This window comes from Argentina silus (assembly GCF_951799395.1).
Source record: "Argentina silus genome assembly, chromosome: 16".
NCBI lineage: Eukaryota > Metazoa > Chordata > Actinopteri > Argentiniformes > Argentinidae > Argentina > Argentina silus.
In genome coordinates, this window is record NC_139670.1 from 14,857,145 (window position 1) to 14,884,644 (window position 27,500).

General features: G+C 43.9%; 2 protein-coding genes across 2 annotated transcripts in view; both read right to left on the reverse strand.

Moving 5' to 3' along the window:
• LOC310817563 (serine/threonine-protein kinase tousled-like 2) overlaps positions 1–6,945 on the reverse strand; it is a 13,277-nt gene extending 6,332 nt beyond the window's left edge. The window contains exons 1-5 of the mRNA XM_083688199.1: positions 6,258–6,945; positions 4,395–4,477; positions 2,250–2,321; positions 2,030–2,099; positions 1,872–1,915 (exon numbers count right to left, since the gene is read on the reverse strand). Of these exons, the coding sequence (XP_083544325.1) occupies positions 1,872–1,915; positions 2,030–2,099; positions 2,250–2,321; positions 4,395–4,475 (267 nt within the window). The 5' untranslated portion in view covers positions 4,476–4,477; positions 6,258–6,945. The remainder of the gene's footprint in view (positions 1–1,871; positions 1,916–2,029; positions 2,100–2,249; positions 2,322–4,394; positions 4,478–6,257) is intronic.
• Positions 6,946–7,714: 769 nt separating this feature from the next.
• Positions 7,715–23,927, reverse strand: LOC310817564 (integrin beta-3-like; the record flags this gene model as incomplete). The annotated part of the gene is made up of 15 exons (XM_083688200.1): positions 7,715–9,064; positions 9,773–9,939; positions 11,575–11,694; positions 11,900–12,000; positions 12,207–12,429; positions 15,177–15,627; positions 17,039–17,173; positions 17,564–17,653; positions 17,791–17,886; positions 18,053–18,214; positions 18,797–18,959; positions 19,916–20,168; positions 20,775–20,979; positions 21,797–21,882; positions 23,852–23,927. The coding sequence occupies 15 exons, from the start codon at positions 23,925–23,927 to the stop codon at positions 8,993–8,995; spliced, it is 2,400 nt and encodes a 799-aa protein (XP_083544326.1). The 3' UTR covers positions 7,715–8,992.
• Positions 23,928–27,500: the final 3,573 nt, after the last annotated feature.

Below are 27,500 nucleotides of genomic sequence, written 5' to 3' on the forward strand. Positions count from 1 at the left end.
GAGCCAGAGAGAGGGTGAATCGGATGTAAGAAGAGAAAGAAAAGAAGAGTAAAAAAAAAGAAAGAAAGAGAGAGTGAACGAGACAGAACAAGCGAGAGAAAAAGAGGGATAAAAAAAGAGGACAGGTCAGAATAAGAGAGGTCGTAGAGCAGCAGCATGCTTACAACACAAGCACAGGCAATGAGGGACGTCAATATGTTCTTTTAGGACGCTGCATTACATGCAGACGAGGTATCTAGCAACCCACATACAGTGCTGCTTGAAAGTATGTGAACCCCTTGTGAAGTTATAGCTTTTTTTATTTTATTAATAATATTAATTAATTGTATTAATCAGAACCAGTCTTTTTTTATCTGACATAACAGGTTTATATTTACCAATTCCATATATTGGTTTAGAGGAAATCATGCGTGTAGTAGAAAAACTAAATTATAAAGAAATTAGTGCAGGTGCAAAAATAAGTGAACCCCAAGTTGCATTGGTTAAATCAACTCGGCAAGTAGAATCAGGTGGGTAAATAATTGGGTACCAAATGAACCAATCAAAGGAGAGATCTTTAGGAAAGAGTTTGGGCGGGACTCTGATAAAAGAGAGATAAACAACCTGGTCAGTTTGGTGTTACCCATACAGGTGAATGCAAAACACACCATGCCAAGAGGAAAGGAGATCTCAGAGGACATCAGGAAGAGGGTAGTGAGAGCACATCAGTCTGGGGAAGGCTATAAAATCATCTCAACAAGATTTGAGCTCCATCAGTCCACTGTGAGGCAAATAATTTACAAATGGAGAGCATTTAACATGGCAGCAACTCAGCCTAGAAGTGAACACCCTTCCAAAATATCCAAGAGCCACAAGAAAAATCTGGTAAAAGCCAACCCAAACATAACATCTAGAGATTTGCAGACCTCCCTTGCTGCATCTCAGGTAACTGTGCGTGCTTCAACAATAAGAAGAACACTGAATCGAAAAGACATTCATGGGAGGGTTGCTCGGAAGAAGCCTCTGCTGTAAAAAAAAAAAAAAAAAAGAACCAAACTGCCCGTCTTAACTTGCCAGAGGCCAGCTGGACAAGCCTGAAGGTTTCTGGAAGTCTGTTCTCTGGACCTTTTTGGTCACAATCAAAACAACTATGTTTGGTGAAAACCCAACACTGCCTACCACCAAAAGAACCTTATCCCAACAGTCAAGCATGGTGGTGGGAATGTCAAGATCTGGGGCTGCTCTTCCTCCTCTGGACCTGGACGACTCCACATCATTAAGGGAACCATGAATTCTGAGGTACACCAGGAGATTCTTGAACAGAACGTCAAGCCATCAGTCAAGGAGCTAACGCTGGGCTGAAAATGGGTCTTCTAGCAAGACCCAAAGCAAAACGACCCAAAGCATTCAAGCAAATCTACCAAAGAATGGCTCAAGAGAAAGATTTGTGTTTTGGATTGGCCAAGTCAAAGTTCTGACCTAAATCCAATCGAGATGCTATGGCAGGACCTGAAGCGGGAAGTTCATGCCAGACACCCCTCAAACCTCACTCAATTGGCTGAGTTCTGTAAGGAGGAGTGGGCAAAAATCCCTCAAAACAGATGTCAGAGACTGATTAGTGGCTATACGAGACATTTACTCCAAGTTATCGCTGCCAATGTAGGTGCCACAAGCTATTGACTGAAGAAGTTCACATATTTTTGCACACATCAAATGAGTTTTTGTTAAATAACCCATGAAAATATATTTTCTTCACGAATTGGGGTTTAGATAAAGATTGTATAAGTTCATTTTAATATTTTATACAAAAATAATGACCATCCCTGTAGGGTTCACAAACTTTCAAGCAGCACTGTACAAGCAACAAAGCAGTGTGAACACAACACACTCACCTCAAAGTAATCGCTAATTTTGTGTCCTCTCGCTCCTCCTTTCCCTAAAGAGAGAAGAAAGTCAATAACACAGTTCCCATGAGATTCAGGAATACATTCGGCCATTTCAGTGGAAAGAAGAGGATGGCGTGAGACTGTGAAGCGTGAGGAGGGCTTACCCTGGCCGCTGTCGTAAGGCTCTCCTTTCCTCTTCCTGGTTCTCTGGTCGTTGGGCTTCTTCTCTGGTGTCTATTGGACCAAACAGACACAGCGTTGGAGGAGCGCGCTTTGATATCAACGCAAAATATTAGTCCAGGAGTGGGCTTAATCTGGGTCTGTGACACTGGCCAAGACGTATCATTTGACGATTACCAGGAGCCATCGCCTGTGCATACTGACCTCCAACTCCTTGTCACTCAGGGAGCCAACACTGCACAGACTCTGGTTGGACGACTCATTGTGACCTGAACCCTGGAGAGAAATAGTAGGCGACATTGAATAAATTAAGAAGATATGTCTAAATAATAATAAGTCTAAAGCATTGTGGAGCAATTTTTAGAACCAACAAGCCTAACCCCAATGGAGGATGGGTCCGGGACACTAAGTGGAAGGCAACAATCAATGGCCCTTTCTCCATTGTTAGAAACTTGAATCCTTCCCATAGATATTCTCCTCCAATGTGTTTTGAGTAGGAAGCGAGTGGAGGACAGAGGAGAAGATGTGAGGAATCATGTTTCTAACAATTGAGAAAGGGCCATTCTGTTACTATGCGTCACCATATTTTGTGAGTAAATCCATCTTTTGGTATGTGCAAGGTGATTTCATAATCCATTTAGAGTTGTAAAGCAACTCTAGCCCAATTCACCCTTGGTCACAGATGGTATGAGAGTATCTCTGTCCTTGGTGTAAATTCCATTCCACTCTTAGTGAGTGCAGTGGAGTCAATGGGACCGATAATACTGAATCCATGGGAACTTTGTCACTCAAGCTCCACAGAAGGCTGTCTGTAATCATCGTTTAACTTATGTCTCTCGACAAATGAATAGATAACAGTAAACCGTTTTCTGGGGTAAGGTCTGAAGCTCCTGCTATGGATTCTGTACTAAGTTGGGTGTTCTGCACCGTCCCATGGAGTGCTGCTGAGACTGATGATGGCTGATAAACAAGCACTGCAAACCGGCCTGCTGCCCAAGGTCACACAGCCCTGCCTGAGAAACACACTCCCTTCACTTCTTCACACTCTCTCCCTCCAACATAGAGGCTGCTGCTAATCAACACAACACCAGCCCTCCGTCTCAAAACACACCAGGGCCAGTCACATGGGGCACCATCTCCGAGGGCCACCATTTTCTAATACAACACTCAACAACAGGCCTGCAGCCTGGCAGGCAGCCTACAGTCTACACTATGGGCATCAGCCCCGTACTGCTCTCGCTCTCAGCCCCCATCTTAGGCTACATCTCCATTGTCCACTTTCAGCAGTGCTGTAGAGTAGCTCAGACTAGCCACACCACAGTTTGGTATGGTTTAACTTGGGTCTCCTCCATTACATTTGTGAGTTGTCAACTACTGTCATATTTTTTTTTTTAAAACAACAGATGCGCATCTGTGCATTCATGTTCAGTTTTAGTTTTTGTTGTCTACTTTCCAAGTAGACAACAAAACAGCAATACAAGTGTGACATACAGTACAATAATTTACAAATGGAGAGCAATACAATAGTTCTATATGGGCTCGACAAGTGTTAACCCTTTATACACCACCGATGGGCTGCCTCATCCAGGGTTCGCCCGGTTTGTCAAATACAGCTGGCTCCGCCAGGGTCCGACAGGTTTATCCAACAATGCAGATGCTCGCCGTTAGCCAGCCAGGCCACCAGCACAGCTCAAACATGGCCGCATTGGCCAGTGGAGAAAAGGCTTTAGTCAGGGAAGAGCTTTTCTGGTTTAGTAAGCTTGATCTCAAGGGACTGCACCTCTTTGGATATAGGTTTTTGGATATATATTGAAGTCCTGGCCCTGTTTTGGTGTTTCCTTTCCACACAGGCCGGAGACGTACAGACATGGAGCAGAGAGCACACCATGGCCAAAGCACATGGAAATCAGCATGGTCAAACAAACAGCATTCACATGTACTGTATGTGCAAATATACACTCTGCAATATACTCGGCCAAATAAAATAATTCTGATTCTGAAAGAGATAAGAGGGATAGGTCGGTCTTGTATATCCTACAGGGCCTTCACTACAAGGTTATGAAAGAGCTAGATGTTGAACACAGGGCAGGACACTTCAGGTCCGGCATGGAGCAGCGGTGACTGGATCCTCGTCACGCAATAGTTTGGGCATGTCACAAATGTGTGTACTAAAGCAGAGCATGCTGATATTTCGAGGAAGGTAAAAAGATATTAGGCCTTTGTTATTTCAGACGAGTGAACTGCTGTGCTGCACCTAGGCTAAGCCTAAACAGAGTTTGCACCTGGAAGATCCTATGTGCATTGCCATAGAGGTCATATCCTATGTAGAGGAGAAGAATGGGTGCAGACCTTGGCCACTCCAACACCTGTAAAGCGTGCCTCGAGCAGTTCCTGCCGCCTTGGGTCCAGGCTGTGCAGCTCTTCCATCATGTCTAGAGAGGGAGAGAGAGAGAGAGAGAACGTCAGTAACCATCACCAGGGACAATAGCAATGCAGAGGTTAAGCTTGCTTTTGCCACTTTGTCATTGTGTTGCTTTTTTGAGGAAATTATGTAGCGCAATGTTGAATGCAGAAACAGTCAAGATAGACAGACACTTTATTGATCCCCGAAATCAAGGCATTACAGCAGCTCACATCACCAACAACAAAATAAAGTGACCATAGAATACTAAAATAAAATAGACATCTGAAACACTATATACTGTAAGAACAGTCCAGTATGATTTAACATCCCCCAGCCTGACTCTGATCACCCCGATCGAGCCAGCTGGAGGAGGAGTTGTACAGCCTTATTGCAGCAGGCAAAAAATATCTCCTATAGCGCTCCTTAGTGCAACGTGGTTGGAATAATCTGTTGCTAAAGGAGCTTCTCTGCTCTGCCACAGTGTCATGTAGGGGATGGGAGGGATTGTCTATGGTGGCCAGGGGTTTGGTCCTCATCCTCCTATTGGCCAACTCCTCCACAGTGTCCAGGGTGACACAGAGGACAGAACCAGTTTTCCTAATAAGCTTGTTCAGCCTCTTAGTGTCACCTTCCTTGCTGCCCCCACAGCCTACCACCGCATACAACATTGCACTGGCCACCACTGACTGGTAGAACACGTTACCTTTTGAACAAGTACCCAGTCCTACAGTGCAAGTTTCGTTTTAAATAGGCCTACTCAACGAAGAAGGGATCCAATTTCATTTAACAAAGGGAAAGGTTCCATTTGGAGATGTAACCTATCCAACTCAGAAATGTAATCTATCCAACAAAACATGGTAGATAGTGGGATGTTGTTGACAACATCTTATTGTTATGAGTGGGTCTACATTCCTGACCAGGAATCTGACCATCTACTGTGGCTCTCTACCCCACCAAGTGGCTAACACCAAGGCCAGGAATCACATATCTGATTTGGCGGAGAGAAAAAAAAACTTGGCCAGGAAGCCCCACTAGACGTTCATCACAGGATTAAAGGGATGGGTCCCACCTCAACAATGGGTTTTTAACTGGACTTTGGGAACAGCAAAAAAAATTACTTGGCTATAGTTAGTACTGCCCTAACATTTTCTAATGATAAAAAGATTGTTGTCACAACCAGACCCTTCACTTTACAACACAATGATCCAAATGATTTGATGGCTACCTGACTAGTTAGGGGGTAAACCAAAAACTAGATTGTTGGCATTCAGGCTGTCTATGATAGTTAGTGGTAAATGTCAGCTAGCTCGGTACCCACTAGACATCTCTTCAACTACTAGCAACCTTTCTGGTTAGAAAGTTAATACACCTGTGATTTCAGGTTCAATGAAAGCCAAAATTAGGTACAATTAAGCAACATGAATAGCAACCCCAGTTAACCAAGCTAGCTCGCTAGCTAACGTTAGCTATTTAGTTAGATAACCCAAACTAGTTGGTTACCTAACTAGCTAACAGCTGTGGCTATCTAACATGAACTTGCTAGTACACATTTCATCAGGCATAACATTCTTAAACAATAACTTACATTCCAGCTAATTATCTGAAGAGCTAACGTACTGAGGTGCCAAACTAGTTAAGACAGCTAGCAAGCCACACTTAAGTTAGTTATGGCTAGCTAGCTATAATAGCATTAGCTAGCTACCCTACGCTAACTACTTTGGTGGACAGCCAGAATAGTTGGCTAACGTTAGCTATTCCAGCAGCTAATAGCTACTTGCTACCTAGCTGGTCAAAACAACTTTGTTTACCTGCAACGATGTCGCTTCACGGTCCTCTTGGGGGGGTCTTTTCGGTCCCTAAGGCTCAGGTGATGGCAATCGTTGCTGTCCCTTTGTCTCTCAAAAGCTCCAACACTTCAAATAGAACCGTTCAAATCACCATGGTCCATTTATGTTGCATTCAATAACAGAAACAGACATAGCTAGCCAGCTAGCTAGACGACAACCCTTTCAATGTCCAAGTCCATGCAAGGCACCCGTGTTGACTGACGCCTGCGAGGCCGTGATCCTCGGGGTTTCCAAGCCCGTCTTGCAGCCCCTGGACAGGCAACCCCGGGGTTGTTTGTGTTTCTTCTCTGGAGATAGCCCAAATGTTGTTTTGTATGTCCCCTGTCTTGGACAAACAAACGTCTCATAAATCCTTCATGTGTCTTTGTTTGTAAAAACGCCAACTTTTTTTTGTTAGTTTCTTTTGGAATAACTACCTAGTAATGCTAGCTTCAAAGATATCTAACAAGCTGCTGTGTGTGTGTGGGTCGATGAAAGATCAGAGATGGGTTCAATCAGAGATTAAACGGTCTCTGGTTCAATCCAGCAGCGAGCTCCAGGGACAGGTTTTGTGGTTCTTTTCCTCGCCAGTCTGTTGCGGAAATGACCCTAACATCAACGACGAATCCAGATCGATTTGATTCGAATCAGGCCGTTTACATTATGTATAAACATTTGAGATAAATACAACTTGGTATAATCACCACAGGAGGGACCTATCAGTGCACAGACAGCAGACCACAGACAAACAGTCATGCATGCATGCTCAACCTCCAAGCAGAATTACCTAGCTATTGGCCCTTTCGAATCAGTTGAATCCTTTTGAATCAATGAAGTAAACTAGACTGTTGGCTGATGTGTCCTCGCCGTGCGTCCAGATACAATGATCATGTTAATTGATATCTTATTATTGGGATCATGACACATTGTACATTTGAGGAATTATTGACATACTAGATCTCATTCCTGGGCGCACCAGTCATGTTGTGTTCAGGGTGATAAATTAAAGTAAAGCACATGGTCAAGCAGGTTTACAGAATATCTTTATGCATTCAGAGGTTGGGATGGTGGTCAGCAGTGTATAACATATTGCCTGCAGTACGTTGTGCACACAGCCCAGAAGAGGGAGGCATTGTTCTACACACCATATGCTAAAGAAGACCCCACTTGCTTTGGTCCCTGTGCTACAGCACCTTATTATACCTGTGAACAAGTCTAACATGGACCAATTAAGTTCAAATGGGTTAAGCAGTTTCAAGAGGTCAAACCATTTCTCTCTCTGAATACAATAAATGATGTTTTATTTATATGTTTTCTTGAGTAACCTACATGTTAGTAGTCACAACATGCAATGCTACAATGCTAAGCCTATTAAATAAGGAGGCTCTCATGGTAAGAAAGAAAAACAGATAGAAGAAGAAATACACAGCACACGCATCCTGTATCAAGTGTCCATTTAAGTCATTTAATTAGAAATTCCCTTGCAGAAGTGGATATGAACAACAATTGAAAATAACAAAATGTTTTTCTTTACAACACAAACCCTGTGAAGTTTTTTTTTATGGAATGATGTAATAGATAAGAACAACATAACAATCACACATCCTTCCATGGAAATGCTGCAAGTAACAACAGCATGTTCTATATTTCCTTACATTTCCGGTGACGGATATCTTGAGGCCAGAGTCAATGAACCCTGTCATTTGTGACACCCTGGGGACCAGAGGTCTTGTTAAAGTTTGGTCATTAACAAATGATTGACAGCTTAACTGACCAATAATCAGCAAGGGCTGTCTATAAAAGAAAACAAGTGCAAAATGTACACAGTGATCAAATATCTTGGTAACACATCCTATTTTCGTTACAAGGCACTGACTTATATTTTGTCACTCACTATAAGAGATGTAAATGTACCAAATGATAGAGGTATGGTACTGTAGCTGTGGAGTGTCTGAATGATATACCTGAACATGAGAATGTCGCAAGGCACTGGTGGTTTCACTTTAGAAAAGACTCACAAGGGTTATGAAACATGATACCACACTACATTTCCCTAACCAATACAAACAATGAAATACTTTAAGCATGATGTCTTTGCATATCTGAGCAATATGTTATTAATAGTCAACTTTTGCAGCCACAGGAAACTAATCAGCTTATCAGTTGCAGTTGAACACTGGAGCAACGCAGCCGTTTTTTCTTAAGTGAAGTGACACTTCGTTAAACCACAAGGTCTTTGGCACATCCTGGCTGCTGCACTGATGGTCACAATGTCTTATCATGCCAGAAGCCTACAAACAGGAAATCACAACTGATGAGGAAGTGAAGTCATATGTGAGTATCAATATCTCTCGTCTTCAGTAACTAAAGAAAATGATGTGCCATCCTCGAGTCAAGTCCATTGCAGTACATTTATCTCAATACTCTACTTTCAGAGTGAACGTCGAGCTTAGTGATGTTTTTCCTGAAAGGAAATATCAATGGCATGGCATAATGATAGAATTTGATGGTAGTTTAAGTTGGAATGCCTCATAGAATGTCTTTGGAATAGTTTATACATATTTACAACCACAAACAAATATTATATCTTCTTCTTGTGACAGTAGAGCCCTGCACATGAAATGGTAACATTCCAGAAAGAACCGAAACAGTCCAATGGATGAAGTGATCCTTCAAAGCAACCCTCAGCTTCTTTGGCTCATGGTTGATTGGCAGCATCAATCCTTGTTCCCTCTGTACGTGATGTTTGTGAAGGTGGAGGTGGCTCCTTTGTACAGAGGGTTATGCCCCTATGACAAAAAAAAGGGAATAGTCAGTGGCACTCCAGTTTACGGTTATGAAGAATTTAGAACCTTTAAATAAATGGGATTATGGGAGTTTTGGCAGACCTTGGGCAGGATTAGGGGCCCCAGATGTGGGAAGGGCAGACCGGTGAGGAAACGTGTGTGTGTGTGTGTGTGTGTGTGTGTTGCTACAGATTCTGCTGCCTAGATTCTGCTGCCTATTGCCATTAAAGGCTAATTAACGTTGGCTAATTTCAGACCCAACCCACCCCCGGAGAGAGAGGCCGCCTTTTGTTCTGTTTGGGAAGAACAGCACGCCACAAAAATAATAAAAAGCATCATGAGAGCATAAGAGAGTGAGCGGGAGGGGGGGGGGGGGGAACTACCACCCACCTCCACTGCCAACCAGTTTTGAAAACAATAGCAGTTTAACAACTCAAATGAAAACCATTAGTAAGAAGTAGTTTATTTCCTTTTTCCTATTGTAATATACAGTATTGCCTCGTGCTTTATGTAATCATTCCCAGATGAAGTTTGTAGTCTGGGAACCACAGCCACTGCAGACACTACAGACCTTCTGACCATTGGGCAGAAGTGTCTGGGAATGGGATTAATGCTTGTAGAGGGACAGGATCTAATGCTGCCTTGAAGTGTAAATTCATTTGTTAATACGTTAAATATTTGGCAAACTTCAATTCATGCGTGTGCCCTCACCGTGTCCCACTTGGCGCGGGCGCGCTCCTCCTCGAACTTGGCGAACTCGCGGCGGTCATGGATGGTGACCAGCAGCTTCCAGATGAGCAGGGCGGCTAGGCCCAGGAACAAGATGGCCCCTGCTACCGACAGCAGCACCACAAGGATGTCTGGGCCCTTAGGGCAGTCTGACAAAGGGAGGAGGAGGAAGGAAGGGAGAAGACTTATGTTTAGTTTTGTTTTTTGTCATTCAAAAGGAAATTCTCAACAAACAAACTAAAGAAGAAACAGCCATTATCCCCATTCGCCAAACCATGATGCTTTATTTTGCCACAAAGCCACTAAACAGTCTTTACTTTTTTCAACAACAACAAAAAACATGCATACACACACACACACACACACACACACACACGCATGTGGGTGTGTCTATGAAGAATGTTGAGCAACATACAGAGGCAGCAGACAGCTAACATCAAAGCAACTATCTTAGCTCTACTCTTTTACTCCCTCTCTGCATCATTCCTCTCATTCTATACCTCTCTCACTCTTACTCAATTTCCTGTTGCCACCACTGACCCCTTTTACCTTTCATCTTCTTGGCTACCTAAGCGATACAGTAAATCCTTATCACCTGACCTGTTCAATGTTAGTCAGGATAACATAACAAATACTGGGTATATTAAATCCCACTTCAATCCAGTATGCTATAAATTGGTGATTTAGCCCTTAACAAAATACCTTAATTAATTGGAATTGATAATATATATACAGTAAGTGTACATTCAAGACAGGTAATTAGTGGGCGTATATGTTTAATACCATGACAGTGTGTTGATTGTGGTTGTATACACAGTACATGAAAGGAAGAGAACATTTCTGTCTTTGTTTATTCTTCCTCTGATTATGTGAGTTTGACTTCAGGAATTCCAGGTTCTGGCAGCGACTACAAATCAGCAAAACTCGAGACGAGGCCAAAACAGTGTTTGAGAGAAGAGGCCGTTTCTCTTTCCATTTTCTCCCCCTCCCTCTCTGTCTCTCCCTTCCTCCCTCTCTTCCTCTCTCTCTCTCTCTCTCCCACCATCCCTCCCTTGTTCTCTCACTATCCCTCTTTCCTCTCAGGAGGATTGTGTAACGTCAGCGAGTTCCTCGGGAGCCGGGATGCTGTTTATGAGTGCGTTTTAACAAGGTGGGGCGCTTTGTGCTTAAGAGATGTTTGGTGTACTTCCTTGCTACCTAGTCGCGCCTAAATTACACACGTGGGTCCATTAAAAGCAGACCCGGGGACAGACTTTCTCTGCGGGCTGTGCCTCTTAACGGCCTTCTCACCGCATGCACTCTTTCAACATGGCCGCTTAACAAGCAGATGAAGGGGTACGGAAATGCTGTACAGTGATTGGTGCACAAGATCAAAAGACAGCACTGATCTGACTGAGAAAAGAAAGTTAGCCTTGACCTATTGGCGGTGGTGTGTCATGTTGTGTATCTAAAGGTGCAATTGTAATCGTCAACAGCTTTAAGGCGTCTCAAGCCTCTGTACAGTCCATACAGATTCACTGCCACAAAAAATACAGTGTGGCTTGTCAGATGTTCAGTAGAAATAGTGTCAATGTACTTATTTGTGTGTTAATCAGTGAGTCAATGTTTTGCCTACAATCAAGTCAATGTCTTGCCACAAATCTTGTGAGTCACCTACTGTAATATTATTGGTAATCTTACTGCCTCAGACAGAATGTGTGTGCGTGTGCGTGTGTGTGTGTGTGTGTGTGTGAGTGTGTGTGTGTGTGTGTGTGAGTGTGTGTGTGAGTGTGTGTATGTCTTACCAGGCTCTTTGACCACGAACAAGATGGACTTGCCACTGGCGTCCTCGTAATACTGAAAGCGCTCAACACAGTCGTCTTCATCCTTATAGGTGCAGTTAACCGCATTCTTATCATGGAACACTAGGGAGTACATAGATAGTGGAGGAATACTCTTTAATACAGAACATATTCATGTAGTCTTTTGTTAAAAAATAAAAACAAATGATATTCACTCCATTCAAAAGCGGATGTCAGTTCATGACAACTGACTCAACAGAATTAGCTCGCATGCGATCTGCACCTTTTCTAAAAGGGTGTTTTTTGGGCATTGGCCGGTGTTTCTTACCTAGGTCATCCACGAGCTGGATCTCGTCCCTGCAGATGCGGGTACAGGTGCTGTCATCGAACAGCTTCCCTCTCTTGAAGTGCTTACACTCCACACAGTCCCTATGAGATCGATGCGCGCACACACACACACACACACACACACACACACACACACACACACACACACACGCACACATGAATGATGTGTGTGTGTGTGTGTGTGTGTGTGTGTGTGTGTGTGTGTGTGTGTGTGTGTGTGTGTGTGTGTGTGTGTGTGTGCATGTGTGTGTGCGCATGTGTGTGTGAGTGTGTATTGCCTTCCTCACTTCTTCATGGTGCAGGCGTCCGGGCAGGTGGGGCACTTGTCGCAGGTGGTGCCGTAGGCACCAGGCTGGGTGCACTCGCAGGTCCCACACACACACTGGCCCCGGCCACTACACAGCAGACCCAGGCCAGACATGCAGGTGTCTGTACGCCTGGAGCAGTTACAGTTCTCTCCCCCCCAGTCAGAGGCACACTGGCAGAACCCACAGTCACAGGTACCAGTGCCTGGAGAGGGTGAGGGGTAGAAGCTATAGTTATGAATCTTCCGCCGTAGATTGAAGACCCATCTCTTCAGGCTACATCTTAACAGTCCCACCTAAAGACCTCTTCATCCCCACTACCCCCCGGTACAAGTTTCTCTCCTGTTAAAAAAAAAAATCCTTCTTCTAGCTTTGTGACTGCCTATGGCCCCTGGTCTGGCATTGATTACTTTATCTTACGATGAGTGATGGATAGATGATTCACTTACTTAAACAAATGTATTTGTTCTAAGTCGCTTTGGATAAAGGCATCTGCTAAATGCCATAAATGTAAATGTAAATGTTTCATCCACAAACGTTTGCATGCTCCATGGCTCTATAGCATATGTCATAAATCATATATGACATAAGGAGATTTCCCAAGAACATTCCACACATACATGTTCATAGTCAGTCCCATGTGCACTGCAGTAAGCCACAAAAGCATTCTTCTGCTCTATCAAAAAAAAAACGTTAATCTCCTCTAAGTCGTTTTGAATTCTAAAAATGGCATTGGTGTTGGTGTGGAATTCCCGGAATTTGAACACCAATACTGAGAAGTAGTTTCTGTAATATTTGGAGTGCTGGAACTTATTCCATTGTTTGCTATAAATGAGTTATGATGTGTCACCCCTGTGTCTGGGTGTTTTTTTAGTCTGTGTGTGTGTGTGTGTGTGTGTGTGTGTGTGTGTGTGTGTGTGTGTTTGAGTGTGTGTGTGTGTGTGTGTGTGTGTGTGTGTGTGTATGTGTGTGTATGTGTGTGTATATGTGTATGTGTATGTGTATGTATGTACATTTACTGTGTACTGTATATTACCGTATGGGTCTGTATTTGCTTGCTTATTGCGCCTCTGTGTGTAAACATGAACATATGTGTGTATTGTTTAACAGTGCCAGTAAGATAGTGACAGTGCAGAAGGACACATCCGGTGTTGTAGGGTATCGCCACAAACCAGGCCGCAGATAAACAATGAGACAGAAGAACATTTGGGGCCGGCCGCCTTGTTAGAAAATAACTTCACAAACAAATGTTGAGTACCACAATCCCCAGCAGGCACTCCCTCCCGTCATTATCCCAGCTCTGATCTCTCCTTTCGGACCCTGTGGTATAACTGCTATTCCCACTCGGAACAATGCATTATCACATAAACAAACACACACAAACACACACACACACACACACACGCCCAGATGTACAAGCCACACACACCCAGGCGCACGCACGCAAGCACGCACACAAGCAAGCACGCACGCACGCACGCATGCACGCATGCACGCATACACACACATAATGCATTTCCAGCACATTCCCCCTTTTTTTTTTTTTTTTTTACCATATTAGGTTTATTTTTAGCTCGATGACACCATCAGCCAATGACACAGCAGAGAGGTATTTTCATGATAATAACAGGGCTATTGGGAATACAGCCAGTAAGGTTGTGAGAATGCTGTTAGGGAGGGTAATTGTACAGCAGGGGAGGCTGGTAGAGGCAGAAATCGGAGAGTTTGATACCACATGTTTGACACCATTCCTCATTCCATTCCATAGATTACAATGAGCCCGTGCTCTGATTTCTGCCTCCACCAGCCTCCCCAGGTGTTCAGGGCACCATGATAAGATTGCTGATGTTTATACAAAGATATGTGCATGTTTGTGCAGGGCTCAGACTTTTTCATCACCATGTGACGTAACTAAGAAAAACTTGAGGCCCTTAGAAACAACTTAGAGTTCAACTAGGGCCCCACATTTTTTCCTGGTCAGGTCACATGGTAAGGAAAAAAACGTTGGACCCTAAAGGAGCTTTGGGATGTTTTGGAGATTGTGAGTATATTTGAGTACTTGGCTACTGTACTGCACTACTGTGAATGTTAAGTCAACAAACCATAGTTGAACAGATTTGTGCCAAACCTTTAACACAAGGTGTCGCAATGGATTGTTGCTTTTAACTTGCTTCATACAGTATGACACCCTTTCTGTCATAGCTACTGTACCATTTGATTACCTCAAGCATGATAGAGAAGTTCCAGGGATGGTCATAGAATGAGAAAGAACCTCCCAAATATCAAAATCACCCCTGACGACCTACGTCAAACCAACTCCTACTACTCCCGTCTTGCTCTCTGACATCTAAGCTTGGCAAGTGCTTGCTCTGTCAGCACTTCAGCTCAAACACAAACACACAAGTCCAACGCATGGCTTAGCCCACACAAGCCCTGCTCAAAGCATACACACACGCACACGCACACACACACACACACACACACACACACACACACACACACACACACACACACACGCAGCATGTTTGTTGTGAATGGAGCCCTTGCCCATGGTCGAGCAGCGAGAGAGACCGCTGGCTGTTATTGTGGGTAATTCTTCCCATATGAGGTCGTTGGTATGTCACTAAGGTGGAGTCAGGGAGTGCTATTGCTAGAGAGGAAAGTCCAAGAAAAATACATGTTTGAAGAAAGTCCTGTACTGCTAAGTCACTTCTTGGGCTCTTTGTGTGCACAATATTTCACCTTGGGACATAGTCTTTCTACGATGAACGACAGTGTTCTTGTTTACCTCAAAAACCTGGATACCAACTTTGACAGGGTCTGTAAAGTAGGTCTGTAAAGTGCCTCTTGCCTCTCGCAAACAGCCAACATGCATGATCACGGTACCCTTTGGCTCCTCTAGTCATGTCAGTGACCAGGCCAAAATGGCTGCCGCGATGTCCCCCGTCTTACCTGAGCACAGCTCTCCCTTGTAGCGCAGGCAGTTGAAGTCGTCACACTCGCACAGCTTGCCCCACACCTTCCCGAAGTCACTGCTGTGGCACACGCACTGGCCACACACGCAATCCCCCCGACCGCTACAGACGGCCGCCTCTGGCCCCCCTGAGCCCCCACCACTGGGGGCGCTACACCCATCCTGCTCCGTGGGACTGTAGTCCCCCTCCGCACACTCGCACCGGGGGCCCAGACGACCGGGCTGGCACAGACAGATGCCACACTCGTAGGTGCCGTTGCCGTTGTTACAGATAAGGCTGTCAGGGTCGGCGCGGGCCTGGCACTTGCAGTCGCACTCAAAGGTGACGGTGACAGACAGGGAGTCCTTGAAGCCCAAGGGTTTGATGACAAAGGTTTTGCGTTTCTCTTTAGGGCAGCCGCGGGCACGGGCTTCCACGCTGAAGGAGACCTGGGTGGAGGTCAGGGTCGAGGAGGTAAAGGTTAGAGGTCAGAAAGGGGAGGGACAGGGTATGTTTGAGTCTGTGGTTCCTGTTAGATATTACAAACACATTTGTCCAAGACGCAGTTCAAAGGAAATAATTACATTTAAAAAAGGCTGCCTCCTTAGTTTACAATGTTCAACTTTCAAACTTCTGTGTGTTACATCCCACAGAGATGGTGGTTGTATGTGTGTCTGGGTGTCTGGGTGAGTGGGTGAGTGAGTGTGTGACTGGCCAACTTTAGACAGTAGACAGTGACATGAGTCATGGGGCAATATGGTTGTGTACAGGAAACGACACACACACACACACACACGCACACACACACACACACACACACACGCACACACGCACACACACACACACACACACACACACACACACACACACACACACCCACACCCACACCCACACCCACACCCTAACCCATCCACCCTGCACAGAACATTACACTCATTGCACAAGAGGAGTTTAATCAACCCCAGCTAACTCAAACTCAAGTTTCTCATCATTCTAGAATGATGAGGATACAGCAGTATGTACTAATGCAGCAGAAACCTCCATATGTGTTTAGTCAAAAGTGATTGTTTGAGTTTGAGTTGTATCCAAAATCTGTAAATGTCCATAAGTGGGCATTAAAACGAGAGGATCTGGGGAGACTACCATATAAGGAAAGAACAGTGGGAGGAGGCAGAGAGAAACACATGTTTTGAACCACAAAATAGTGTTACCCCTTGTTACTTCAGTGTTACCAGTGTATTCCCTCTCCTCTCCCCTTTCTTTCAGCAGACAGTGTTACCTCTTGTAGGAAAGGAGAGAAGGAAGGACGACGGAAAGAGAGGAAAGAGAATAATAAGAAAAGAACCACTGCCACTTGTTCCAAGCTAACAGAAGGAAAGGGAGAGATAGAAGGGGAAGAGTGGACAGATAAGAAAAAGGACAGAAGAAGGGAGTGTTGTGTTTGTCATAATCACCACGGGACACAGTCGTAGCATCAACTCAATGTGCATTTACTTTTTCTAGCTCCTCACAGAACAGAGCAGTACAACACGTCATCATTCAGGCATCACACAACAATCGCAGCACAATGTAACACTGCTATTTGAACTCTGATGCATCACTGCTCACCCAGTGTGCAGACATAACAGGGAGGTCCAGTCTGACAAATATATAAAATAAGGAGAAGAGAGATACAGTACACTCTTAGGGAAAAAAATGGACAACTGAAGAAACCTTTTTGGTTATAGGTAGAATCTTTTTTTCTGAGTGTAGTATCCATTGATAGTGTCTCCTACTGTAATCTTGAATGAGGAGCAGAAGATGAAGGAGGGAGGAGGGAGAGAGAAGGGGAAGGATGGAGAGATTTGAGAGAGGACTGACCGTGTCTCCTATCTTGAGGCCAGAGCAGGAGCGGAGGCCAGGGATGACCTCTCCGTTGAGGCAGGTGGCGTTGAAGGACAGAGACAGCTCCTCTGGGACCCCCTGGAGCTCCAGCTCCACCTTAGAGCGGATTTTCTGTGCCGAAAAAAATAGACACACTGACCAGTTACAGAACAGACACACACCAATGGGTAGCAAAATGCTCACACACACACACGCACACGCACAGACACAGACACAGACACAGACACAGACACAGACACAGACACAGACACACACACACACACACACACACACACACACACACACACTCTTTGATTAACACTTGTATCAGCACAACTCATGAATGTGTGTGTGACTCATACAGTAGGAGTGTGTGACTACAGTCAGCTAGATACCTCACACATAAGCTGACAGGTCATGTCCCTAAACACTAACTGTCAAGTCTAGTGTACCTAGCAATGACCCACTCCACCACAAAAGGTTCGTCTGGAGTGTGTGTGTGTGTGTTTGTTGCCCACTCACCGCATAGGCCTTCAAAATGAGTTGGATGACGTTGCCTGAGTCATTGGACAGGGTTCCTACGGTGGTGCCAGGAATCAGCTCACTGTAGTTCTGGAATAGACAGAGAGGGAGGGGATCAGATGGGAGTCAATCTACTCAATATACTAACCAGGACATACCAGGTCATGTTGAATGGCCATTCTATTGGTTCTATATCTATGTTTTACGAGGTTGTAGGTGGTTTTGACCTGATAGAGGGACACCACGGGACTTGTGACAGCAAAGATGAGGTTGATATTGTTCTCAGACATCTTCTCTGTGATCAGGGCTAGAGATGGGTAATCCTGGAGGAGAGGAGTTACCATGGTGAGAGTGAGAGACAAACACACAGAACCAGGCAAACAGAGAGGCACGCACGCACGCACGCACGCAGACACACTCATATACTGTACACGCACACACACACACACACACACACACACACACACACACACACACACACACACACACCATGATGGTGGACATGCTGTACATATTCTCTGCGTCGAGGTGGCACTGCCCATCGTTGGGCTGTACAATGCCCGCCAGGCGCCCGTCCAGTGCCACGTGCGTCTTGGCGTCGGTGGTGAAGATCAGAAGGTGAGAGGCGCCCGGACGCCAGCCGATCTTCTCCTGAAGTTGACCAACCAGGAAAAGGGAAGGATGATGAGTATGATGTGTACATATGTGTATTTCTTTGTACCGATATGGAATATCTTATACATGTGCAGTGCATGTGTGTCTGTATATGTAAAATATACTAGTATGTGAATATATATGTACAGTATACGAGTAGCAGTATGTACATAGTATGTGTCTACTTGTGTATGTGTCTGTGTTTAATTCCCCAAAATAGCAATACATACAACTTTGAACTGGTATACGTGTTTGTAATATGAGTATGTACAGTACCAGTCAAAAGTTTGGACACACCTTGCCAAGAGTGTGCAAAGCTGTCATCAAAGCAAAAGGTGGCTACTTTGAAGAATCTAAAATATAAAACATATTCTGGTTTGTTTAACACTTTTTTGTTGACTACATAATTCCATATGTGTTCCTTCATAGTTTGATGTCTTCGATATTAATCTACAATGTAGAAAATAATAAAAATAAAGAAAAACCATTGAATGAGAAGACGTGTCCAAACTTTTGACTGGTACTGTATGTGTGATCTAAACAGGCCCTAAGTGTGTGTACATTCCTGGGTGCCCCTACGTTGCAGACGGCGGCCTGGATGATGGCGTCGAAGCCTCCCTCTGGGGCGTCCCTGTTCCTGGACACAATCTGTTTCTTCACCTCCTCAGTGAAGCGGCCCACCTCCTCCGTCAGAGACAGCACATGCTTGTAGCCAAACTGAGGCAGGCACGTATTGTTGATCCTGACAATTAATTAGTGAGTCAATGTTTTGCCTACAATCAAGTCAATGTCTTGCCACAAATCTTGTGAGTCACCTACTGTAATATTATTGGTAATCTTACTGCCTCAGGCAGAATGTGTGTGTGTGTGTGTGTGTGTGTGTATGTGTGTGTGTGTGTGTATGTATGTAGGTGTGTGTGTGTGTGTGTGTGTTTGTGTGTGTGTGTGTGTGTGTGTGTGTGTGTGTGTGTGTGTGTGTGTGAGTGTGTGTACGTGCATGCGTATGTGCATGAAAGAGAGAAAATGACCACAAAACACTGCAAAACAAACTCAACAGTGCCGAAGTCAGCAATGAGCCACTCCTTAAACCCCTACTGAGAACTAAAGATTACCTTTGTCTGACTCCTAGTTTCTGAATAAGCACTGGGCACGCTCCCCTGAGCACTTAACAAGCACAGTGACTCAACAACGGCTACCTTTACACAACAAGGGGTTCAAAGGTTGACTCAGCAACATGACATACAACGGTCTGATTACAGACATCCGCAATAACAGCAAAATTCAAAACTGCCAAGGCTGCTCTCACTGACTCTTCTCAATGTTGGTGTGGCTCAAGCCATAAGCAGAAATCAGGAAATACCAATGACAGCAATTCTGTTATTGTTGATGTCTGTAAGCAGGTATGTCTGTAACCACTGAGAATAGGAGTTGGAAGTGGGAGTGTTGGGAATGGTTTAATCTGGTTCAATACAACCGCCCTATTGAATTCCTTAATCGGCCATTCATCCTTATTCACCCGGTATGTTGACGGATAATTGGAGGTGAAGAAAAGCGGATAAACTGTAGGTGTAGAAGAGTTGCAGGTGAAGGAAAGTGGAGGATGAATAAGGGCGATAAGGGACATGGCGTTTTGAGTGACAACAGAAGAGGCAGAAGAACCTCGGTTTAGCGCCTCAGATGAACAGTATACACCCTTACCCGTAGCAGGGGTTCTGCAGGGCCTCCTTGGGCGAGATGTACATGTAGGGCGAGAGGGGCTTGTCCACGAAGGCTCCGAACCCCATGCGCAGGTTGCTGGTGGTGCGGCCCATGGCCTCGGCCAGGCCCTTGCCCAGGGTGCGCAGGCGGAACAGGTCGTCGTTCATGGAGAAGGAGAGGTCCATCAGGTAGTACAGGTCCACAGGGTAGTCCTCCACCTGACGCACCTTCACTGTAAAACGCTTGGAGTCATCTGATAGGGGAGACACAGGGAAGACAAGGGTTTCAGGGGTGCTTCATGGTTAGTGGGGGCGGGCTATACATTTTGAGTGGTGTGAATAAATAACATGGGAGTCTTCAGGTAAACGAGGTGTAGTCCCGAATGATTTTAAGGTCACATGTTAAGTCTCATCATGTCTAATGATGATCTATTGTGTCACATTGTCTCAGCTGTGTTGTGTAATAACCCCACCTGGACTCTTCCAGTTTCAGTGCGATAATACAATCTTCTTTGAGTGATAATCCCACTCGATCTCAGTGTAATCTCACCTGAAGGTCTAAAGGTGGTATGATGTCCCACCTGGTCTCAGTTTAATCATTTTACCTGGTCAAAAACTGTGCAGTGGTAATTGCCTCACCTGGTTTGATAGTGTGATAATCCCACTTGGTCTCAGTATAATAAAATCATTGTAACAATTTTACCTGGTTTTAGTGTAACAATATCATTGTCACACTCCTACCGTAACTGGTTTTAGTGTAATAATCTCATTATAACATTCCTACCTGGTCTCAGTGTAATCATCTCAGTGTAACATTCCTACCTGGTCTCAGTGTAATCATCTCAGTGTGATAATCCCACCTGGTCTGAGGGTGATGTGGACTTTCTGTGGCTGGATCTGTGTGGCGTCCACCGAGGCTCCTGCTGCCTTCTCACTGAGAGGCCGGTCCTCCTTCACCTGCAGTTTACTGGTGGGGAACTCCAGGGCTGTGGCGGCACATCCTGCTGCCACCAGGCTACGCTTCAGGTCACAGCGGGACGAGCTGGCCAACCCCTGACCAAAATCCTGATGGTACAATCCAGGAAAAGAAACGGTATTAATTCTGTACACGTTCAGATGGCAGACAGCTTGGCCACACAGTGTGGGTTCATGTACTGTACCATTTATTGCAGTGCAATAAATCGCTTCCCCTCCATTCCTTAACTTCAGCAGAAAGGTTAACACAGTTAACACAAAGTTAAAACCCTAACCCTAACCCTAACACTCGTATGAAATAAACACAACCTAACCTAAACGAGGACTATCAGGAACATTGCTCAAGGAAGTATGGAGGAGGGACGCTATCTTGATTGAATCCAGAAGCCACAAAGATGTGGGGGTGAGAGAGAGTCCTCACCCATACTCCATGGAAACAACTCAAACATGTCCTAACAGAGTCGGGGGGAGTAATACTCTAAGTACCAGGCAGTCCACACCTATTGCCATCAATTACAAAATACAACAATGTGTGTACTTATGTACTGAGCAAATTGTGCCATACATTGGATGATTGCACATATCCCATGAATTGCCTCATACTCATACATTGTTCTAACTTGTCAAATTCCCAATCAGTTCCTGTGATACATCGGCAGATCATCTACAACATGCACAGTACTGTATGTACTGTACTTACAGTACTGCATGGCCAGCTCTTTGCTCTGCTGTGCTGACCCATTTTCTATTTCCCTTAAGTTTCATGGGTGCTTAATATCTCCTATACACGTTTATACTGATGGGACAGGAACTTGGGCTTTAAGGAAAAGTATGTAATACACAGTTTAGGAAAGACCAGACACAGAGAATTCCATTTGCAAATGAGAGTTTAAAGACAGAGGCATACCTCTTGGAAGCACCATGCACAGCTGGGATGCACCGCCAGACACTGCTTACATGTGCTGGCCCCTCTAGACGTGCAGATGTTAGAACCTGGAACAACAGTGGAGTCATTCTCAATACAGTCTCACTCACAATCTCACTCACCATACTGCACAAAAGGGGTCTCTCGACCTCAATGGGATTTCCTGGATGTATAAAGTTTGAAAAGGTAATAAAACATCTCACAAATGATACTGTAACTATTTGTCAGTCATAATTCATAAGAACTGCACAATTACATGTTAATCATTATTAGATTAGATTAGATTAGATTCAACTTTATTGTCATTGTGCAGAGTACAAGTACAGAGACAACGAAATGCAGTTAGCGTCTAACCAGAAGTGCAAAAAAGCAGAAAAGTGCAGTGTGAACAGTATATACAGGTAGTGCAGTATAAGTATAAGTAGTGCAGTGTAGCAGTATATGAATTAGCAGTAGCATGATAGCAGAATAAATAGGATGCAGTATGAACAGTGTAAGCAGCATATGAGCTGTATAGGCAATGCAGTCTAGGTATACGTATTAACTGTAACATTATAGTAAATAGCAGAATAAATATGGAATGCCGTATGAACAGTATAAACAGGTATGTACAGTATGTACAGATATGTGCAGTGTATTAACAGTAGTATTAAAGAAAAATATAGGATATGTGCATTATGAACAGTATAGACAGATATGTACAGAAGAGCAGTGGTATGGAGTAAGAGCAGTTTGTAATTGCAATTGTGGGGGGGGGGGGTGCAGGGGTTGGTAGGTTATCACCTAGGTGCAGAGTTCGTGCACATTATGAAATGTGACATGAAAAATAACCCTTTAGAATAGTCTGTGTGTGTGTGTGTGTGTGTGTGTGTGTGTGTGTGTGTGTGTGTGTGTGTGTGTGTGTGTGTGTGTGTGTGTGTGTGTTCGTGTGTGTGTGTGTGTGTGTGTCTGTGCTTTTCAAATCAAATCAGTCATATCAAGGAAGGAAGCAGTCCTCGGCACCATTCATTACTAACACAATTAGTTGTATGTACATAGATATTGCCGTACACGCCCCATTTATAAATACTGACCAAATACTGGGAAACAGCAAAGACTTGATCAAATCAAACGTTGGTATGGTTATTGACACACACGCGCGCGCGCGCGCACACACACAAACATGTACGCACGCACGCACGCACGCACACACACACACACACACACACACACACACACACACACACACACACACACACACACACACACACACACACACAGAGAGAGAGAGAGAGAGACAGAGACAGCGACAGAGAGAGAGACAGAGACAGACAGACTTTTCACACCTTGTAACTACTGAAATGATCAATATACTGTATGTTGAAGTCAAGTCTGGCACACGTGCTACGTCTGTAATTCCCCAGGGGCATCAGGTGGTCAGGAGTCATAAGGGGAAACAGGGAGACTAAGGCTGGTCGTGGGAGGGCTGAAGTGGTTCAGGCAAAGAACCATTGAAAATGTTTGTAGTGAGACACTTGTTCAGCCAGTTCAAAACCAAAGTTGGTTATTAATAGTCTCTCTTGCAGATCTCAACCGTCTGTTTGGGCATCATTATTTCCATAGCACACAAAATAATTTATGTTTCGACAATAGGCTACTTCTTGTTGTCAATATACATATAACTAAATACCCTTTTATACACAATACTGATCAGTTACCAGTGTCATACAGTACAAGAACGTCTCCTCACACATTTAAGTCCGTTGCGCGCAAAACTGAGTTGATTGATGCCCCATCAACATCTGTACCATCACTGCAAATGGTCAGCTCAAACAACTGAATCATTTAAAAATACCATATTTCTATAGTCGTAGTAGACGTATCACATTTAACCAAAAACACATCCATGATACCACATCTAAAAATGCAAGTAGGCCTAGATGTGGGAGCTACATTCAAAAACACTCAAAAATGTACTGGGCTATAGAATAATTTTGTAAGGACAGATAAAACACCCTGATCCAACAAAAACAACTTCACCCAAAACAACAGACTTACCCCAGACGGCGGTTACTCCAATTAAAAATAAATAAAATATCAAAAATGTAATCCTTTGCGTTATGAGAGTACCCATCTTGGCGCGGGTACCCTGTCAAGAGGACTGCGTTTGACAAGACCGTTCGTTTGCGCTAGAACTTTAAATGCACCCCTCCCTTCTGCCCTCTCCCTCTGCGCGTCGGCGATCCGGTACAACTCCAAATAGAGTAAACTCTCAAACAGTTTTTTTTCTGTCCGGAAAGTCATTACTACACATCGAAGTAGGGCGTTAACCCAGTTAAAGGAAACTGCATGCACGATCCAACATCCCACCTTAACGGACCCTTGGCAGTTGAATGAATAGGTCCCAAGTATCATCCAAAAATAATTTATTATCCGAAATGTTTCATTCAACATGTTGTGTTTTCTTTTTAAATACATTTTACAATCTACGTTTTCATATGGCTTATATACTGTATACCAAAGTCATAAATCATAATGCAAAATACTGAATTTCATACATTTTCATTGAAATTAAATGTAATTACTGTAACAGTGGGATTCTAATGACTGTCCAGGCCATTGAAGGCAGGCTGTGGATCAACATGGTTGCCAAGGCCCCACTATCATCCCCCAGAGCCAGAGTGGCCAAAGAACACCAAAGAACATTGCTGGCGTGGTTGATACATGGAGCCTATGAGTAATAGCCAGGAACACAGCACCTATGCCTGTCCAACCAGAGGTCAAGCCTTGCCCTGCCTCAGGGTACCGAGGGAAACTGGCAAAGAAGAGTGTTCAGTTCAACACAGACCTCCAGCCCATAATTTATCCTGAGAGTGAGACCCCCAGTGAAATGGATGAGTGGGACATATTCTTCTTAGAAGTTTAATTGGTAGAGAAGAATCTAAATAACAAGCTGAAGACAATTGGCCTGGAACAGAGTCTGATGAGTAGGAGTAGGGTTTTGGAGGAGATGAAAACAAAGGAGCAGCTAAAAGTGAAGATCAAGAACTACCTGGATCAGCCATGTCTATGGGAGAAACAGAGGGATATAGAGGAGAAGAAGGAGAACAAGTCATAGCAAACAACCACAAGATTCTTGAACAACAAGAAGGAAGTCAAGAACACTTTGACCAGGGAAAAAAGAGAGAAAGAAGGATGGAGAGGATGAGGTCAAACCAAGAGGAGGTATCCAGCAGGCAGGCTATGCTGCTAACTCCACCCTGCTGCTGTGTGAGTTGTGCGACAGGCGCTTTGCCCCCAACCGTCTAGAGACACACAGCCAGATCTGTGCCAAGGTGAAGAGCAGCAGCTCCAGACGGGGGTTCTATAACGGCACCAAGCACCGTCTCAGCGGGACCGACCTGGACGGCTATATCGAACGAGCGATGTGAAGCCCCAAGAGGTTTAAATGTGTCATCTCTCCTGTTCCAATTGAAACACTCTGCTCCTTCCCTTACCCAACTCTTGTATAGGTCTATATCCTAAGTGATATAAACCTCAAAATCTGTGTGCAACCGTGCCCCTAACACCCCTCACCCATTTATGTCTCTTATCTTTTGAATACTTAATATTTAATTGAAAAAACGAATGTAAATTGTCTTGAGTGGGGTTTGTAAATAGTGAGGCAAACTAGACAGAAGGAAAGTATTGTAACATGAGCTTTGAAGTAATCAGTCATGTTATGGGTATGCAAATGAGACAAATGATATGTTTTAAGTAGGTAGCTGAGAAAATTCTAGAAAGGCGCAGTTGAGCGTTTTGTTGTGTACACTGAGAATGTGCACTGTCGGTTCATTTAGTGGCCGTACAGGTTCATTTACAGGATACACTAAGCAACAAGGGGATGAATACAGTATATCCCATACATCTAACCACTTACATTTACATTTATGGCATTTAGCAGACGCCTTTATCCAAAGCGACTTACAACAAATATATTTGCTTAAGTAAGTGAATCATCTATCCATCAGCCATCATAAGATAAAGTAATCAATGCTCGGACCAGGGGCCACAATGCTAGAAGAAGGAATTGGTTTTATTTTTAATTTATTTTATTATTTTATTATTTTTATTTGAACCACTCTTTAGGGAGTGTCCAAATCATAAAACATTCTTAATGAATCAGAAGAAATGTAATCTAATCCACAATTAGGATTAGCAAAATGATTCTATAGTTATGGTTATGGCCCATCTGAAATGACGTGTAAACAAGAAAGAGTCACCATGTTTGATATTCCATATGAGTAAAATGTACTACTCCAGTACTGTCCTCTGGTGGACTTTGCAGTTGATATGTTTTGTTTTTTTCATTTAAACCGATAACCACATTTGTGGAGTGTGTACGTTGACAATATTCAGACTTGGAAAGTCTGATATGACAATTTTCAGGCTAGAACACAGAGATTTATAGCATGATGTGCACATGACAAGGTCACATGCAAAGTATTACCTAACTGTTTACATTGACATGCAATCAAGGATAATGTCAGATCGGTAACAGTTTTACATTTGAATTTGAATTCAATGTTTTGACGAAAACAATAAAAGTCACTCTTATTATTCAGAGCGACTTGGTCCTAACACTCACAGACCAGCCTCGTCCCCAGGGTATTGCGCACAGCACATATAAGCCTGGAATAACAATGACTCAAACCTGGCCTTGGTGGGAGGGAATTTACTGAGTAAAGATTTGTCATTGTTTGATTTCAAGGAGTGCTGAGGGAGATGATTGACACAAGGTAAAGCCAAGTCTATCCATCTGGCGTTTTTCCTGATCTTTGTATTGGGTAAATGAAGGCCAAGTTTGACGCATTGGTCCACCAGACCTTCTAAGCATATTGGGCAGAACTGTCTGGGAACGAGATTACTCAATGACAGACAACAGACAGTGTAGACATGACAGACATAATAAAAATACATTATGTTGGCCTGTTGTCATTGTTATTGAATTATGGTCCTTCTGCTGCTCTTTCATTTTCTCTCTGCCTGCATGTTGCTAAGTTACAACCACACAGAAGCTACTGTAATGTAATGCTGATGATGGTGCTGGGAAAATAAACAGTTCAATGTCCTCTCTGACTAAACTAGTTCCAGCAGTAGTATGATTAATAATCATAAAATGTTCATTTCTTAATACTTTGTCGAGAATCCTTTGCAGGCAATGACTGCCTGAAGTCTGGAACCCATGGACATCACCAAATGCTGGGTTTCCTCCTTTGTGATGCTTTGCCAGGCCTTTACTGCAGCTGTCTTCAATTGTTGTTTGTTCATGTCTTCAATTGTTGTTTGGTGTTTGTTTGTCTTCAGCAAATGAAATGCATGCTCGATCAGGTTGAGATCAGGTGATTGACTCAGCCATTGCAGAATATTCCACTTCTTTGCCTTAAAAAAGTCCTGGGTTGCTTTCGCAGTATGTTTTGGGTCATTGTCCATCTGTACTGTGAAGCGCCGTCCAATCAACTTTGCTGAATTTGGCTGAATCTGAGCAGACAGTATATCCCTAAACACTTCAGAATTCATCCGGCTGCTTCTGTCTTCTGTCACATCATTAATAAACACTAGTGACCCAGTGCCATTGGAAGCCATGCATGCCCATGCCATCACACTGCCTCCACCATGTTTTATAGATGATGTGGTATGCTTCGGACCATGAGCCGTTCCAAGCCTT